This window comes from Leptodactylus fuscus, chromosome 1 (genome assembly GCF_031893055.1).
Source record: "Leptodactylus fuscus isolate aLepFus1 chromosome 1, aLepFus1.hap2, whole genome shotgun sequence".
NCBI classification, from domain to species: Eukaryota; Metazoa; Chordata; class Amphibia; order Anura; family Leptodactylidae; genus Leptodactylus; species Leptodactylus fuscus.
In genome coordinates, this window is record NC_134265.1 from 152,393,273 (window position 1) to 152,410,443 (window position 17,171).

General features: G+C 39.1%; 1 protein-coding gene across 1 annotated transcript in view; it reads left to right on the forward strand.

Moving 5' to 3' along the window:
- The window catches only part of CEMIP2 (cell migration inducing hyaluronidase 2), a 100,787-nt gene that overhangs the window by 70,753 nt on the left and 12,863 nt on the right, over window positions 1-17,171 (forward strand). The window contains exons 16-23 of the mRNA XM_075278799.1: window positions 678-855; window positions 6,247-6,462; window positions 7,445-7,653; window positions 8,047-8,220; window positions 9,374-9,593; window positions 13,757-13,858; window positions 15,188-15,336; window positions 16,505-16,611. Of these exons, the coding sequence (XP_075134900.1) occupies window positions 678-855; window positions 6,247-6,462; window positions 7,445-7,653; window positions 8,047-8,220; window positions 9,374-9,593; window positions 13,757-13,858; window positions 15,188-15,336; window positions 16,505-16,611 (1,355 nt within the window). The remainder of the gene's footprint in view (window positions 1-677; window positions 856-6,246; window positions 6,463-7,444; window positions 7,654-8,046; window positions 8,221-9,373; window positions 9,594-13,756; window positions 13,859-15,187; window positions 15,337-16,504; window positions 16,612-17,171) is intronic.

Sequence of the window (17,171 nt, forward strand, 5' to 3'; positions counted from 1 at the left end):
TATGGTCTGAATGCTCTCTCCATGTTTTTGTGTTCTATTGTCGGTGAGTGGAAAGCTTTGGAATGGTGTGAGACTGAGTACAAAAATATAATTAATGGGAGTGTTATTACTGGCGGATCTATATAGAAGATTGATGTGAAAACTGCTAAACAACCATAAATTTCCCTTTTTCACATCTGTGCGGCACTCGTAAGGGGTCCCTCGTAGATTTGAGTCCATTGAGAGATATATAAAAACAGGCAAAATGGGACTAGCGCCTTTCACAAATCAAATGCAGAGTTTGCAGTACATTTTTACGTTCTGGTTATGAATTTGTCCTGAGCGCTTGGGGTCCATTCACATGGAGTAAACACGCGCTCATTTTGGCAAAATACACGTGTAAAAAAAAAAATACTAGTGTTAAAATAAGACTCCCATTGACTTCAATGACATTTTTTTTAAACGTCAAAATACATGTGTAAAATGTCATTGAAGTCAATGGGAGTCTTATTTTTACACGTGAATTCTTTACACATGTATTTTGCCAAAATGAGCGCGTGTTTACTCCGTGTGAATAGACCCTTACTAGGGTAAATGGTCCCACTATGTATTTAATGGTGTTTTATGTGAGTGGATGCATCGTGCTTGATGACTTACGATGTACCTTATGTTTGATCTGTTTTGTTTTTGCTTTTCAGGACTTTCCCAATCAGAGGTTTCCAGATTTACGACGGGCCAATTCGTCTTACAAAGAGTACTTTTAAAAACTTTGTGCCAACACCTGACCGCTATACAAGTGCAATTGGCTTTCTAATGAAAAACCCATGGCAGCTCACTCCTAGGAATAATGTTTCATTTCTTAAATTTGGAGCTAATGTAAGTATCTGATTTCTACCTTCCTTTTTTTTTTTTTTTTTTTTTTTTTCCTTTCTCCCTTCTTGCCAGATATCCAGTCTCTACATGCATTTTAAATGACTTTCTGTGGAATGCATTTTCTAGTATATAGAATTTACTAATATCCTCCCCCCAAGACTCTCAATATGTTGTCAAGTACTTTTGTCTCATGCTTTAGCGTATTGGTTCTGAACCTTTGGGTTGTGACCCCTTTGGAGGTTGAACGACTTGTCTAAACACATTTCTAATGGTCTTAGAGGATCGCTTTCTCGATTCCTATCTGTCTCCAAGCATGTCCGCCCTCCAGGGCTGCTGTTAGGAGGGCAAATTGGGCAACTGCCCAGGGGTCTTTGGGATCTGGAGCATCAGGCCTTTAGCTGTTAAAACGTAAATAAAACTGAGTTTGGTATCTTGGTAATCGTACCAACCCGTAGAATATAGGTTACATGTCATTTTGGCTGTACAATGCCGTAAAAACAAATGCCAGCTTCCCAGTATATTGTAAGGCATATTAGGTGGTACCAATATGAAGTACAATTTGTCCTGCAAACATTAAGCAGTCCTATGTCTCTATAAATGGAAAGATATAAAAAGTTATGGGGTTTGTAAGGCGGGGAGTCAAAATCGAAAAAAATGCTGGTGGCAGAAAGGGGTTAAAGTGAAAATGTCATCAAAAATCAGGAGTTGAAGTGAAGAGTCATATATAGAATAATTTAATTTTTTTTTTTTTTTTTTTTTTTTGGCTGCCTAGCTGGTCGAGAAATCTTGTGTATTGTCAATTTTAAATGGTCAATGCATTCCCCCACAGCTTGCTTGTTCTTCCCTTCTTTGTTCCCCATTGTACCCATTTACAATTGCAAGGTTCTAGCCGGATATCTTTGCTCCCCAGCTCTCATTAGTGCATTGAACATGCAATGGATCACATGAGCCTTTTTGTTGTAATCTCTTTATCAGCGTTTCAGATTATTGATTCCTTTGTACCTCCTAAGATATGGTTCAGTCCTATCTTCTGTATACTTATACAGGTAACATTCTGCTCTTGTTCTTCAGTTAAAATGGTCCACTACATTACAGAATATTTTACTGAATTCTGTAAGATAGGGTATGATCATTTCTATGTAAAATGAATGGCCGCTGCTCGCAGAATCCAGGAATTAGAGTCCTGCTTGGATGGTCCGCATAAAAGAAGCCTTTAGATCCAGCCAGGTACAGTCAGAGGCCCAGTTTTAAGTCTGGTAATTCTTTCCAGAAGTGCAAACATTGAAGTTGCAAATGTTGTTTCAAACCTGGAGGGGATCGGAGCCAGCTTCTCTTCTAGCTGGAGTATTTAATGTCTGTCTGAGGGGATACCAGATACGTTAAACTGCTGTAGACTAGTGAGATTTTTTGTGTCCTCGTTTAGAATTTTGGACATTGTTCAGTTTCTCTACTCGCTAGACATTCCTCTTCATGCTAGAGAACATGGCAGTGATCCCTGTGCATACAGTGGTATTCAGCAGAACAGCAGCTCTTCTGCCACTGCTTTATTCTGTAGGTATGTATGCTTTCCTAGTTCTGCTTGTAGAAGAATTATGTCATTACAGCCAACAGGATGCTTCATGATTACACAGCGCTCTTAACCCCTTAAAGACAGATTTAAGTTTTACCTCTCCATTCAGAATGTTTGCCGTTGACATTTCTGTATGAAGCCTTGTCTTTTCCAGGTTTAGTTATAGTTGCACACATCAGCTCGTAGTGCGTATAAGCTAACAATTATTTTATACCCTCTTAAAGTTTTTATATGGCATTTTCAGAGCTCTAGATAGCGACCAGAATGGTCTCCAATGTGTCTAAGAATTTGCAAATGGCCTCCAGGCTTTTCAGCAGAGAGCCGTGACCTACTCTGCAACAGTCTGCAAGGTAAAGCCTCGCCTCCACACTGCCCAGCTGAGAGGACTGGGAGGAACTCTTAAACTGCCTAAAATGTGCACATAACTTGCCGGCAATTTAGGAGCTCAGATGGGCATTGTAGGGGATGGAGCTATTAATGTTGCAGCGTGTGACACAGCGCTCTGCACTAAATCTCAGGCGTGACCAATGACTCACACTTTGCGGTAGCTGCATGTGTGTATCTCCTCTCCTGCATGCGTCTGCCAGTGATTATACTGTATAAACTTGGGAGTAATTGGTGACCACGTAAGGGCAGGGTTTGGCTGCATTCGGCTAACTCCACTGTGTGAGCATGCACCCTAAGACACATCCATTTCAGTGCAGAATGTAAAACAATACAAATGTGTCTGCATGAGAATTGACCTATGGTGCAGATTTCAAAATCTGCAGAATGTCGATCTCAGTCAAACTTAAATTTTAATTTTTTTCTGACAGATTGGCAGAAAATAGTTTCAAAATCCAAATGCTGAAATCTGCATATAAACGTGTGAAAATCCACACCAAAATCTCCACCCCTTTGTGCGCATTATGCAGATTTTCTGCATGTAGATCCTGATCATGTTTATATGTCTTTATTTAGAAATGGAAATAGTTGTTAAAAGTTGTCAAACTGTTAAATGTCAGCTGTAAGGAGGTAAGGGATGTGGCCATTTACGCATTGTGAGGTCATATTAAAGGGGTGAGAACGGGAGAAGCATTAGTCTAACTGCCGCCAGACTGTATGTATTTACACATCTAAGCATACAGCATTGTGATCCCCCTGTTTTCCGTGTGGGACAATCTCATGGTCTACCACCAACATATCATTTGTATTGTTAGCATAGAGCTATTAATTGTAATATCAAGGGTTTTATCTTTTTAAAGCGTGACTTGTAGTGATCTTGATGTAAAAGTTGGCATGTATGTATAGTAAGGTATCAGATTTTTGAAGTTAGTTTGTTGCAATTGTTTAACTCCTTGAGGACACAGCCTTAAAGTATCTTCAGGATGAGGCCTCGTTTCTCTTATAACTTTATATGGTAAAAAGTTAGAGACGCGTTAACTTGGACAAGTGAGACATTGCCACATGTGGAAGTAAACTAATGTTTGATCACATGGAAGGGAAGGAGTGACACTGGGTGTTTGAAAAGCGGACTTTGCTTGAATAGTTTTCAGGTGCAAAACAATGAAAACCCTCCAAAAGTAACATTTTGGAAACCCCTAACAGAATTTATTAAGGTTTATAGTGAGCATTTTGAACCCCACAGCCATTTCACAGGTTTTATTAGCTTTCGGATATGTAAATGAAAAATTACTAAAACGTCACTTTATCCCCAAAGATTTCATTTTACATGGGATTAAACGAGAAAAAGCACCCCAAAGTTACCATGTGTGCAAACCTAATGGAAGTCCACCTGAAGTTGCTGACATCAACTATGCTAGCAAGAATCTTCTATTATATACTGGAGATCTTGTGGACATAAAGACTCCTTAATGCACATCCTTTTGGACTGTCCCTTGATCACTCCAGTGCGGCACAGAACTTTCCCATTGCTCTTTTCTGTTTTAAAAAGCCTATCTCAATAGATCCTGTACTCGCCCTTCTCTCCTCACATCCACTAGGTGAAAGACGTCTTACTTCATAATTTTACTAAACCCAAAGGCCTTTGATGGCTAGAAATTGGAGATCTCACACTCCACCTACACATTTGTTGTTAATTCAAGCCTTTTCCCAACATTGTTTGTAGAAAGAAAAAAAAAAAATTCTTCACACCTTGAAACTGATCTATTGCAGCGTTCAATGACTGGTTTGTTTTTGGCTTCAAAAATTATTCCTCTTAATCCGGATATACCATTTATCCCTAATTAGAACCCTCAGCTCTGGAGCTGAGTAAAATAAATGGTAGGTAACTATCCTCTTAGCAAATCCTGGCGTATGTAAGCCCCTTACTGAAATGCTGCTTTTAGCAGTGGTGAGTAGATTAAACATACCCTTAACCCCCACAGATGGTTGCCTGTGAATCTACTAGAAGTTGTAGTACTTAGAATGTATGGCTTACAAACTTCGTGGAAATTTTTTTTTTTTTTTTTTTTTTGGCTCTATACCTAATGAAGACAAAATGTTCTGCACATTGTGCTGTATAATATGTGACATTGCATATGTTCTGCTGTGCTTAATTATTGTACTTCAAGAAAGAAAGAGGATGAACAATTGTTTCTTGAATCTTTGGACGCTCTCCATGTATAAATCTTCCATAGAACAGACAGCATCTCTTGATTATAGCATTGCTTCCTTTTGTATATTTTACTACCCATCTGGGCCAGCTTTCCTATATTAAACACTATGGAGGTTAATAACATGTGTCTTAACTTAAGCTGAAAAACATTTCGTAGTACTGTTCAATGTTCTGTACTGAATAGACGGAACTGAGCTCATTTAATAGTTACATGTACTCAAGAATGATCTTGGGTTAGGGCTAGTTGGCTATTTTGACCGTGACAACCATTGCAATGTTGCCCTACAAGATAACTGATTTAAGTGAATCGAGTGACCGCTATCTCACAAAAAAAAATTATTCATAAGCCACAGTTGTCAGCTTTGGAATCACATTGCCACCCTATTTAAGGGGATATTGTCACTCCTTTGGGAGAGACCACCATATAGGTGTGTGGAGACTTATTAAGCCTTTAGCACTCCACTTCGCAAGGGACCATGGGAAGAATATGCAAATCTGTCTTCCATGATGTAATTAGGAAGTCAGCTGCTGCCTCAGTGTTGCAAACCAATAGAGGGCGCTCACTGGAATGTGCAAGACTGTCTTCCCTGATGTAGTTAGGAAGACAGAATTCCAGTGAAATAACCCAATAAAGGTTTGCAACCTATTCGTTTACATTAGTTATAATGTTACAGGACAAAACTGCAATCCTGGGTGTTCGAAAGCAGCCAAAGTAATTATGTAGCCCTAGCCAAAATAGGGCTGCCCGACTCATATTTTCTGATAATGTGAAGCACTGTTAGTAGGGTCATAAACTTCACAAATAAGGACACGTCTCCCCATACTTCAGGGGCTGCATCTCTCTTCATCTATATACAGGACCCATAGGTGGCATCACTAGTAATGTTCCGTCTCTGCTACGGGACCACTGCAGCCAATCACAGGCCTATCGACAAACTGTGACCGCTGTGGTTTGTGAAGAAGTGAACACTGAGGTCTGTGGTTGACTACAGTGGTGACGGGGACCTGCAGTCAGATGAATGGAGCTGCCACCCCTGCAAATGGTGGCACGGAGAGAAGGGAGTACTTGTTTAAGTTTATGACCACAATGCTAAATAATAAAACTGAGTTGGACAACCCTTTAATATTGTTTTCTTTGCTAATGGTAAACAGATCTTTGTTCAGTATTGTGTTTTATGACTATGTATTATCTATTTTGATGTCAGCTTTTTGTTTTCTTATTTTCCAGGTATCATTGAGGGCATATTTTGGTCAGTCTGGGCCATGGTTTGAAACTGGTGACATGGATGGAGACAAAAACTCTATCTTCCATGATGTGGATGGTTCTGTATCAGGTTATAATGATACCTATGTGGCCAGGATGGACAACTTTTTGGTCAGACATCCTAAATGTGTCAATGTTACAGAATGGAATGGAGTCATCTGTAGTGGAAAATATGCACAGGTTAGAATACTAGAAAATTAATGGGTTTTGTTTGTTTACATAAATCTCTAATTGTTAAAAGGATTTTTTGACAATAAACTGATGATAAAGGGATTCCCTTCTTAGACCCCACTGTGGGGAAATTTGGCAGAACTTATGAAGTTTCCACCACAGCACCACCACAGGGGAAGTTAAACATTACAAAGTTTCCATTTGAACATTAGTTTGCCTATATAATGCAGGGCAGGATGACGAACTCCAGAGTAAGAGACTCTCTATAAGGCTAAGTTCACATGTGAATTACGTGTGGTGTAATTTGGTCTGGAAAAAAAAACGCTTCCTAATTGGGAACATGCTGTTAGCGGAAAAAAGAACGCTAGCGGTCTCCATAGATCTTCATTGTGAGGGGGCGGATTATGACGTGGATTCCACGCCATAATCCGCCCCCTCTCTGCCCATGTGAACGGGCCCTAACTGACAAGCTGTCTGGCCAAGAATTGAGGGTCCTGGAGAGAAGGAGATATCTATAATATCAGATTTCTCTAATGGGGAAAGTAAGTTTTCTATACTGGCCATCCTTTTTATCAGTGTGCCAGTACATTATAGTCTTACCAATACCTACAATACATGCAGTGGCAACAAAGCGGTTTTCTGGTATTAAGAGACGCAGCTGCCACAATGACAGTTTGTACACATACATCAACATATTTAATAAAAATATAACCAACTACTGGCTGTCATCTGGTTGAGGCATTCACATCCTCATTCTTTACTTTGATGGCTGGATCCATATGCTAATATGAAGTGTCTTTTTTGCAAATGATTTGTTGGGGTTTTGGCTTTCAGAATTCTAAAATGGATTCAGCTATGCATTGGATCCATCAGTAAACCACCTTAGGCTTCTAAAATGGGAAGTTAAGAAGGTGAAATTTAGCATGATTAATAACACTTACTTTACTGTGTTTTTAATACATATTCATATCTTTATGTATTTCTCCACAAGGTATATGTTCAAGCACGAAATCCCCAGAATCTCACCATGTCCATTGTGAGAGACGAGTACCCTTCCAGTCCTATGAGTCTACGGGGAATTAACCAAAAAGCTCCTTACCAGCAGTATCAGCCAGTGGTGATGCTGGAAAAGGGGTACACCATTCACTGGAATGCTCAGGCTCCACAAACTACTCACCTTTACCTTATTAACTTTGACAAGTAAGCAGCTTCATGGTGTATACGTCCTTTTGTTTATCTGATCTACACTTCATGACGAGAATTATGTGAGCACCAGAACATGACGTTTACATTAGAGCTATTTGGACATCTTATTTCAAAGAAGCGCATTATATGGAGCAGTTTCAATTCTTTACTCTTACAGCCTTTAATCTGAACTGTATTCTAGAATACAACCTAGATATTCATTCACTGGTGATATGGACATAGGGTGCTGGTGCTTCGCATTCAGGAGGTGTGAAGGAACATGACTAGTCACCACCACCATCTAAATAGGGTTATAATTTTATGACTCTTACATTGTCTGCTTGTGTGCCACTTTATAGGGTCCTTCTCATGTATAGTAGTGAATTATTATCCCCATTTATTTCATAGGGGTGATTGGCTTAGAGTTGGTCTTTGTTATCCTCCGGGCACAAGCTTTCAGGTGACATCACAAATAGTGAAGAGCCAGACTTTTCCTGTTGAGGAATATCAACCTGTATCCTCCATAGAAGAACTGCAGAAGAGGCGGACAGAAGGGAAATTCTTTTTTGATAACAGCACAGGGTAAGTTGTGTTCAAACCAAACCACTGTAGCTACTTTTGTTGTAAGATAATATCTACAACAAGTCTTCTCTTTTCACTACACTATTAAGTGACATTTCATCCCCCAAAGATCCATCCAAAGTGTCAGACTGCCCCCAGGGACACTAAAAGCCAGGCACATCCTGGTTTTGTGCATCACATGATCCTTTACTGTCAGACACTTTTCCTATCCTCCATTTGGCACTTTGATGGGCTGTTCATTGGACACAGTTAACACAGTATATCTCTAGTAGGGTATCCTGCATGATTTTATTTTAATAGGTCTGGTACAGTAACAAGTTCTCTTTGAAATTTTTACTAGTGAAGTTTTTCCTATTACCTTGTTTTTCTTGGCTGTTTTGAGTTTGTTTTTTTTTTTTTTTTTTTTTGTTTTTTTTTTTTTTTTTGTTATCCTACTCCACTTTTGCCAAGTCTAGCCTAGGTAATCTTTGCATAATGTAAGTTGTCTTCTCAGAACATTCATGACACTGCTAAACATTTTTTACAATCCAACTGCTCTCTAGTACATCCAGACACATGCTTTTCAGATTTAGACTGAGCTTTCCCTCGGAGAGCCACTTCTTCTGAGCTGGTTCAGCATGGTTTACCTATAGTGAACACAACACACAGAATATGGGAAAACTTCATCTGGTTGGACCTCCAAGGTGCATTTCCCTTGAGGCACCACACTACTGTGCATGGAAGACCAGCGTGAAAACTCCAGGAAAAACTCATACCATTTTCCTGCCTAAGTGTTGCTTCACAACTTCTATCTTCTGATGTTTCTTTTTAATCTCTCATCCACCTCCTCAGACCCTGCATGAGGTATAAGATACTGAATCCATTTTTCCTGGAGTTCTCCATTTAACAGTGGGCATTGGAATAATGTAAAATGACAGAGTGCTTAGGAGGGTGACCTAAAAACTGTTGGCTGACAAATATCTAATATGTTTGGCCCAATTGCTTAAAGTTCACTTTTTTGCTTAAATTATTTATACTTTAAAAGGTTAATTCCGGAAAGGGCACTATAATTGTGCAACTACCAAGATAATGGGGGCTGATGGTTAACTTAAGAGGACCACTTAAATCTATTTATTGACCACATTTCTAATTGCTTTTTTAAAATTCATTTTAGATTGCTTTTCCTGTTTCTCCAAGCAAAACACAACCGTGACAGCCACAGCTATTGCTCTTCTCAGGGATGCGAAAGACTTATGATCAATGCCACATTTCGATCCAAAGCAACTAGCAACTGCATGACCAATGCCTACCCTAAATATGCCAAAGCACCTTCAGCCACAAAGCCAATGCCAGTTAAATCAACTGCAACTTGCACAAACTGTGGAGCATCTCAGGTATTGATAAAGTGATTGATATCAAATCAGACCTGGTTAATTCATCAAGAATAATTATATATTTGAAGTAGCGCATACCCATAAACATTTTTATTCTCTGGCCTCTTAAAAAGGTACATCAGTGACAATATCCCCTTAACCATGTAAGGTACGCTACTGGTGGCTATATCCAGGAGTTATCCACTCCCTTCTGGTTCTTGGCTGTATCGTGACCAACAATAGGACAATGTGAACAAGAAGTTGGTTCTATTTCTTCACATGACACTAACCTCTAGGCCATCATAATAGGGAAGGAAGACCTGTTTACAGCCAAGATGTTAAACTGTAACTTTGACTATCCAGCTGACCTCAGATAAGGACCAGAAGGGAGAAAATAGCTCAAATACGTCTACTAGTAAGACTATTACCTTCACTACAGTTTACATATTGACCTTTCTACTGTGCCAGAGAATACACATTTCAGTCTACATAACAAAGTAATCCAGCCACTGATACTTATGAGTAAACCCACCGGTCACAAAATTTGTGGGTTTTGTGTTGCTTCCCCATTCAAAGACTATGGGACTGGCAGGTAACAGACTAAAGCACTTTATCTTAATCACTCTCATTGAATTTGGAATGGAGCAACAACGCAATGCTTGACTGCTGCTGAGTTCAAGTTCATAGGTCCCTCGTTCTCATGATCCAATTTTCACCTATATTTTTAGAACCATCTACAATTCATTTGAAAATTCTTTAGTCTTTCATTTCTTTCACATTTTATAGTTCCCCTTTGTGCTAAAATTAAAAATGCTGACAAAGTGAAAAAACAGATGGTTAGAAATCTTTCTACATTGGATAGAAAAAACTAAAATATTGCCTTGACATGGGTATTCAGGGCCTTTATGCAGTACTTAGTTGAAGCACCTTTAGCAGGGATTACAGCCCCCAGTCTTCATTCTTCTCCATTTGATGCCACAAGGTTTGCACACCTGGATTGTGATATTCCCCCTCCCCTTCCTTTCTTATCTGCAGATCTTCTTCTCAAACCCCTGTCAGGTTGGATGGGGACGATCAGCCATTTTCAGGTCTTTCCATATTAAGCCTTTCTCATGGTTTTGCTCCATTGTGCTATCCCTCAGCGTGAAAATACCTCAGGGTATGAGCCTGCCACCACCATGCTTCACTGTAGGGAATGGTATAGGGCAAGTGATGAGCAATGCCTGGTTTTCTTCAGAGCTGACTTAGAATTGAGGCCAAAAAGCTAATTCTTCATTTCATCAGACCAGAGGATTTTTTTCCCTCAGTCTGAGAGTCTTATGTCCTTTTTCATTGCAAATTCCATACTGGCTTCCATGTCTTTTAAGGAGGAGAAGCTTTTGTTCTGTCCCCTCTGCCATAAAGCTGCTGTTGGTAGAGTGCTGCTGTGATGGTTCACCTTCTGGAAGTTTCTTCCATCTGCACTTAGGTTCTTCAGTTCTTGATCTTACCAAGGCCCTTCTTCCCCCGGTTGCTCAGTTTGGTGGGACGGCAAGCTCTAGGAAGTGCCCTGGTTGTTTCAAACTTTTTTCCATTTAAGAGTTACCAGGGGTGCTGTGCCCTTGGGTAATTCCAGTACAGAAAAAATTTCAGCTTACATAGATTGAAGAAACCTCTCGCATGAGAGAAAGAAGAGGCCCCCAGAGCTAAAATTTAAAGTATCGTAAGACTATTAATGCTTATGCCCATGCAACATTGGGTATTGAGTGCAGATTTATGGGACTTCAATATAAAATGTGCAAAAGTAAAATGGTCTGAAGACTTTGAAGTTGCAATTGCTGTAATGTTACAGCACACAATGCATCTGAAATGTGTGAATGTGCTGCCATAATGGTTTCAATTTGGTGGAATATGTCAGATTTTCTCCTAGCAGTGTTTCTCAGGGTTTTCTGTACATAAGTTGCAATAGAGACCGTATGGAATTAGAGGCATGAGGGAGAAGCTGGGCCCTAGGAACTTCTACATATGTCTTATTAAGGCTCTGTACAACACAAAGTTGTATTCCAGTCATATGCATAAAATTAAAAGGTCAGAATGACCAGAGTTAATTGATTTAATTGAAGCGCAAATATGATAAAGGATTACAAAAGGGTTCTTCATCAGTCCTGAAGAGAAATTTCTCTGGCTGCTCATATACAGAAGAATAGTCACCATTCACAAGGGTGAATAGGTTCACTAGTGACATAGTTGCACCCCATGTTTGCTTTTTATGAGCAGAGTTTCTCAAGAAAACCGGACCCATAACCAACTTTAAAACTCATTAAAAAAACTTTCTGCTGTGACCTTCAAATTTACGAGGTTGACCTCCAGATGTGTATTAAGAAATGCATTTCTTGGAAAGATTTGAATGGGAGATTGTAACTATCCTTTCCAAAAGAAGTTGAGATATTTGAACTTTCAAGATTTAAGACGCTCGAATGTTGTGAAGCTACACCTCCCAACATGGTCCAATCACTTCTAAGGAAGTTTCCAGAACAGAGCAAGTATGCATGCCGGGAGTTGTAATTTCACAATGGCTTTAGTGCCCAAGTTTGCTTACCCCCGATCTAAGGTATCAAGCAAAACTGCCCTTTGAGCAGTTCCTACACTCTCTAGGAGCCAGAATGATACATGTTAAGTTTTTATACATATTTGAGGCATCCAATATACTAAGTGTATTAAATCTCTTGAATGAATTCCAAATCCGCTGGTTATGTAATTGGCTTTCTGTTCAACACACTCACTGTATTGAGAGATTTTTCATTTTGGCTGGAATACCAAAATATAGCCGCACACCACACTTAAATGGCAAAGCTGAAGACATCCTGTCTTGTGTGAAAGCATAAATGACTGAATTGCAGAGCGTGGCACCAGTGTTCCTGAAGTGTAGTGGCTGCACACAAGCTGTTCTTAGTAAAAAGCAAATAAAATCTGTCTCCTCTGTTTGTTCATGGCTGATGAATGCAAGGAGCTATTCTCAGTCTAAACACTTGAGTGTTGTGGTAGCAAGGTGCAGTATCTTATTGCTTTTTCTTAAATTGAAGTGGACATTGGAGGGACAATAAACAGTAAAAATACACAAAAAAATATTCCAGAACGTTCTACCTCCATTATGGCCCTTCTCTCGGGTGCCAAATGTCTCCTATTATAGCTGTACCCCCTCCTAACTGTCTGGCAGGTTGTAAGACAACAGTGAGTGCAACTATAGTCCTTGCTTACTTTTATGTCTAGAAAGGACCTGACCTATACGAGTATGTTCGGACTTGTCTGTCTGTTTTCTGTAAATACCAGTATTTCCCATAACGATATTTCTGGAGTGGCCCAATGTAGAGTTCTATTACTCCTCCTGTAAATTGTAAGTACCTTGACACCTGGGTGTTACCATTTGTGGTGTGTCCTTATACAGTCTGCCACTGCGCCATCAGTGCTGTCAGATTGTATATGGACACTTCCCTTTGACAAGTGCAATGATACTAGTTGTCACTTTAGCCTTGTTAGAACTTCATTTTGGAGTATCTTCGGAATAGCAAAAGGTTCTTGCTATATCATGAGGGATACTGATATTTGCTAAAAACACAGATTAGAAGAGTTGGCAGGTGCTTTCTAGAGGGGGTATCCAAATATTCAAAATTGTTCTATCCTTAAGATACTGTGGAGGTGGTGAAAGGTCTGTCGAGTACTATTCGAAACTCCAGTTTCGAATAGCATGCACCCATAGGAATGAATGGACGTAGCCAGCACGCAGGGGGTTAAGCGGCCGGCCGCCGGCAAAGTCTGCGTGCCGACCGCTTCCATTCATTCCTATGGGTGCGTGCTATTCGAAACGGCCGTTTCAAATAGTACTTGCTCATCTCTAGTTATATTATGATAATTTGGGTAACCCCTTTTAAGCCAATTTAAGTTTTCCAACCAGACTGACAAATGAGCTTATTTATGGTATTTTCTGAATCTGGGTCCGTATATACTGTATCTAATTTTCTGGAGATTCAGCCTGAATATGATGGTCTGAACAGTAGCTTGCTGGTACATTGCCTGCCATTACATTTAGCTACCAAACTACAAAACAAAAAAAAAATGCACGTTGTACTTCAATTTTCCCAATTTGTAAAATTGTATAAAATGGGGATTTTATGATTTGATATGTGTATTTTATGTTCGGTTTGTAGGTTGCCTTTACCAGTGATCCACATAATATCTACCTCCCTGTGGGTATTCAATCACTTAGTAAAGAAGAACTGCGACAAAGGGCTGCTGAGTCTTTTATTTCGGTAAGAAACTGTGTTCTTTACAAACAACTAATCTAAAGTACAAAAGTGTTTTTTCTCTAAAAACCTTAGTCCTCTTAACATTGAATGTTATAGTTATTAATAAGCCCTATTTATCTTATTTAATACTTTTCTTTTATATAAACTTGGAGGAATAGCCAATACTTTTGTAATCAAGGAAAAACATGATTTTGATATCTTGCCATCCTGCCATGTTAAATTCTTCTTCTTCAGCTGCATGTTTTAAAATAAGACATGCTAATTCAGGGCTTATGAGTGCAGTGGGCGGGGGTGTCGCTCAATGATTGTATTCCCATTCATTTTACTCATTTGACTCATAAGGCTCTCTTCACCTCTGCAATTATTGATTCCATTGTTCTGCCTTGATATATATGGTGCAGCATATCACTGACCCTTACAGCACCTGATGGTGCTATAATGGGGTCTGTTGGGTTTGTCATGGGCTCAGCATAAATTATTTCTTTTAGGTTTTGTTCTAAACATTATGCAATGGGATCAGCATGACATTGAAATTTCCCCACTGTGGGACTATAAAAGGATTATCTTATCTTATCTTATTGTTGCTGCCATTTTAAACATAAGCTACAATACAGATATGAAAAGAGCCTTGAGCTATAGCCGCCAAGGAGTGTGCCGCAGTAAAAAAAAAAAAAGTCAAACTCATTGTGGTTTTTCTCGTAGTGCTTTTCATAGGCCGCAGAATTTCTGCTTGAATTATACCTATACAGAAAATGCTAGCATTTCCATTCATATAATTAACATGCTGCGATTAAAAAAAACAACAACACTTTTATGAAATCTCACTGTCTGCTGTGGATGGGATTAGCCAGAGTTCCATCCACTTTGCAGGTACCATAAAACGCTTTGGTTTTTGCCACAGCGTTTACAGTACATGGGAACCCTGGCCTCATTGTGTTATTTCATCATCCCCTGTGTCTAGTACGATTTTTAGGACTATAAAACTATTAGAATTTTGGTAACGGAAGGGTGAGGAAAATGCCACCTTTTAGTTCTGCACTGAGAAGTACATTGTCCTTTGAGCATAGAAAGTAAAATATTAGCTGACTTGCTATTTATTGACTTTAACTTTTTGGCTGTCATTCTGTCCAGGGATTTCTCTATTTTAGGTTCCTCCAGCAGTGAGGAAATTTAAATTCACTTTAACTCTAAAGTTTTCTAGCTTCTTCAGAAAGATTAAAGGGTCTTCTTATAAGAAATGTCATCATAGGTTTGGATGAGAGGATGTCGGAGAAAAGCGCTTCTACTCCTATTATGGTTGGCAATCTTTTTGTTGCCTTTGTGTATTTTCAGGTTAATGGCACAAAGTATTCCTTCCAAGAAGTTGGTTTATTCGTTGTTGTCATTGACGCTTGCACTGGAGCTGTAAAAGAAGACTTGTACTTTCCACAAAAAGATTTTGAGCAACTGGAAAAATATTTAGAATATAAGGTCCCCCAAAGGTGGGTGTATGTATATAGTGTATTTTTTTTCTTCTTCTATAGCACATCTATTTTTATGGAAACATGCATTGTCCTTACAAAGCTGACAAAGAGCACAACATAGTATGATTTTAGATTGTTAAAAAATTTTTTTAACTTCCTCCAAAACAACATAAACACATCTTTTCATAAATGGATAGGACAAGTGCATATAAGAAGCTTTATTACTATTAAAAATGTAAAAACTAAAAATTTCTCCACTAATGAAGCTGCTTTCCTCTCCCTTTTTTTAAAGGGGTTGTCTGAAGCTATTTGATACTGATGACCTATGCTGTGGATAGATCATTAGTAATACATAGGGGTCCAAAACCCCAGAAATCAGCTGATGCGGCCCCCAGAAGCCATATGCTTAGTATATAGCCAGAAGCAGCCCTGCTCTTATTCATGTGAATTGGAGCAGAACTGCAGTTCCAGGAGCTACCACTACAATGTATGGAGCTACGTAAACTTTATGGAACTCGCCGTCCGTACAATGTAGCTGTGGTTCTGCCTTGAGCTGCAGCCCCACTCCCACTTGAATGGGAGCAGGGTTGCTTCTGACTATACTTTAATATATGGCTTCTGGCAGTCGCATCCACTGATTGGCTGAGGGTCGGCCAACCCAACCAATCTGATACTAAAGACTTATCCTATGGTCATCATATGAGTTATCATTTACAAATACCTTATTTCGGCAGCTGAGATTGTTTACATGCTAGTCATTTAAATGTGTTATATAAGTAGCAATTGAAGGTTGGGCTCGGACTACCACGGCATGAGCCTTCCTGAGGGACTCTCCTACCAAGGCAAATGGATAAGGAGTTAAGTGATGTAGAGGCAGATCTCAGGATCCTCATCTACTGGCTGTACTAGATGGTGTTTACTACAATTGCCTTGTTCTGGTGGATCTAGCATGTTACTTTTAAGGGGTTGTTTAATGAATTCAACCCCTATCCATATGTCCTATAGCTAAAACGTATATCTGCTCTGTCGTGATTGCTCGAGCTGTTATGGGTTTCTGAATAGCCTATTTGTGATGTTACATTTGTCCAGCAGATGTTTGCTGGCAAGCTCAAGGAAACGCTTTTAGCTTTATTTTAGTGTGTAAATCCTATTGTAATTGTAACTGAGTTTTTCTTTTCTATACTAGGTCAATAGTTGCCATTGCTTCACGTGGAGGTATAGTGGATTATGGTAAACTTGCACATAAATTATATGACCTTGGTACAGCCAAAGTGCCATTTCTTCAGAAGAATGGTAAGTTGCTGATAATACTGCATTCTCTTACAAGAAGCTGAAACTAAGTGACCATGACCATCAATGTCAAACTTCTGAAAGTCCATTTTAGATGAAGAAACGTTTTGTTTAATTTCAGATTTGGGATGTTTGGCTTCCAAATTCTGGTGGATATCCACAACCAGTTTATAAGAAATTAGAGTTAATCTTTCCAATTAACCCTTTCACATGGATGGATTTAAATGATTGTTCTTCTGAAATCTAAGGGTTGAATGGTTGCTCATTGTATTAATGTTTAACAGAATTACGTCACATCTGTTTTTTGCTCCACATTTTCCAAAAGGCTTAACTTTTAAAATTCTGCTCAGAGCTGTTTGAGGGCTTTGTTTTTTGTGGGACAAATTGTACTTCATAATGAAACCATTTAGTATTCTGTACAATGTCCTGGTGAATAAATAAAAATACTGAATTGGTAGAATTGGAGGAAAGATTGTATTTACATGACATTCTTATGCACTTTGTTCTTACTGTATTCATGATGCAGCTAAAATGACACGTTGCCTTTAAAAAAAAAAAAAAAA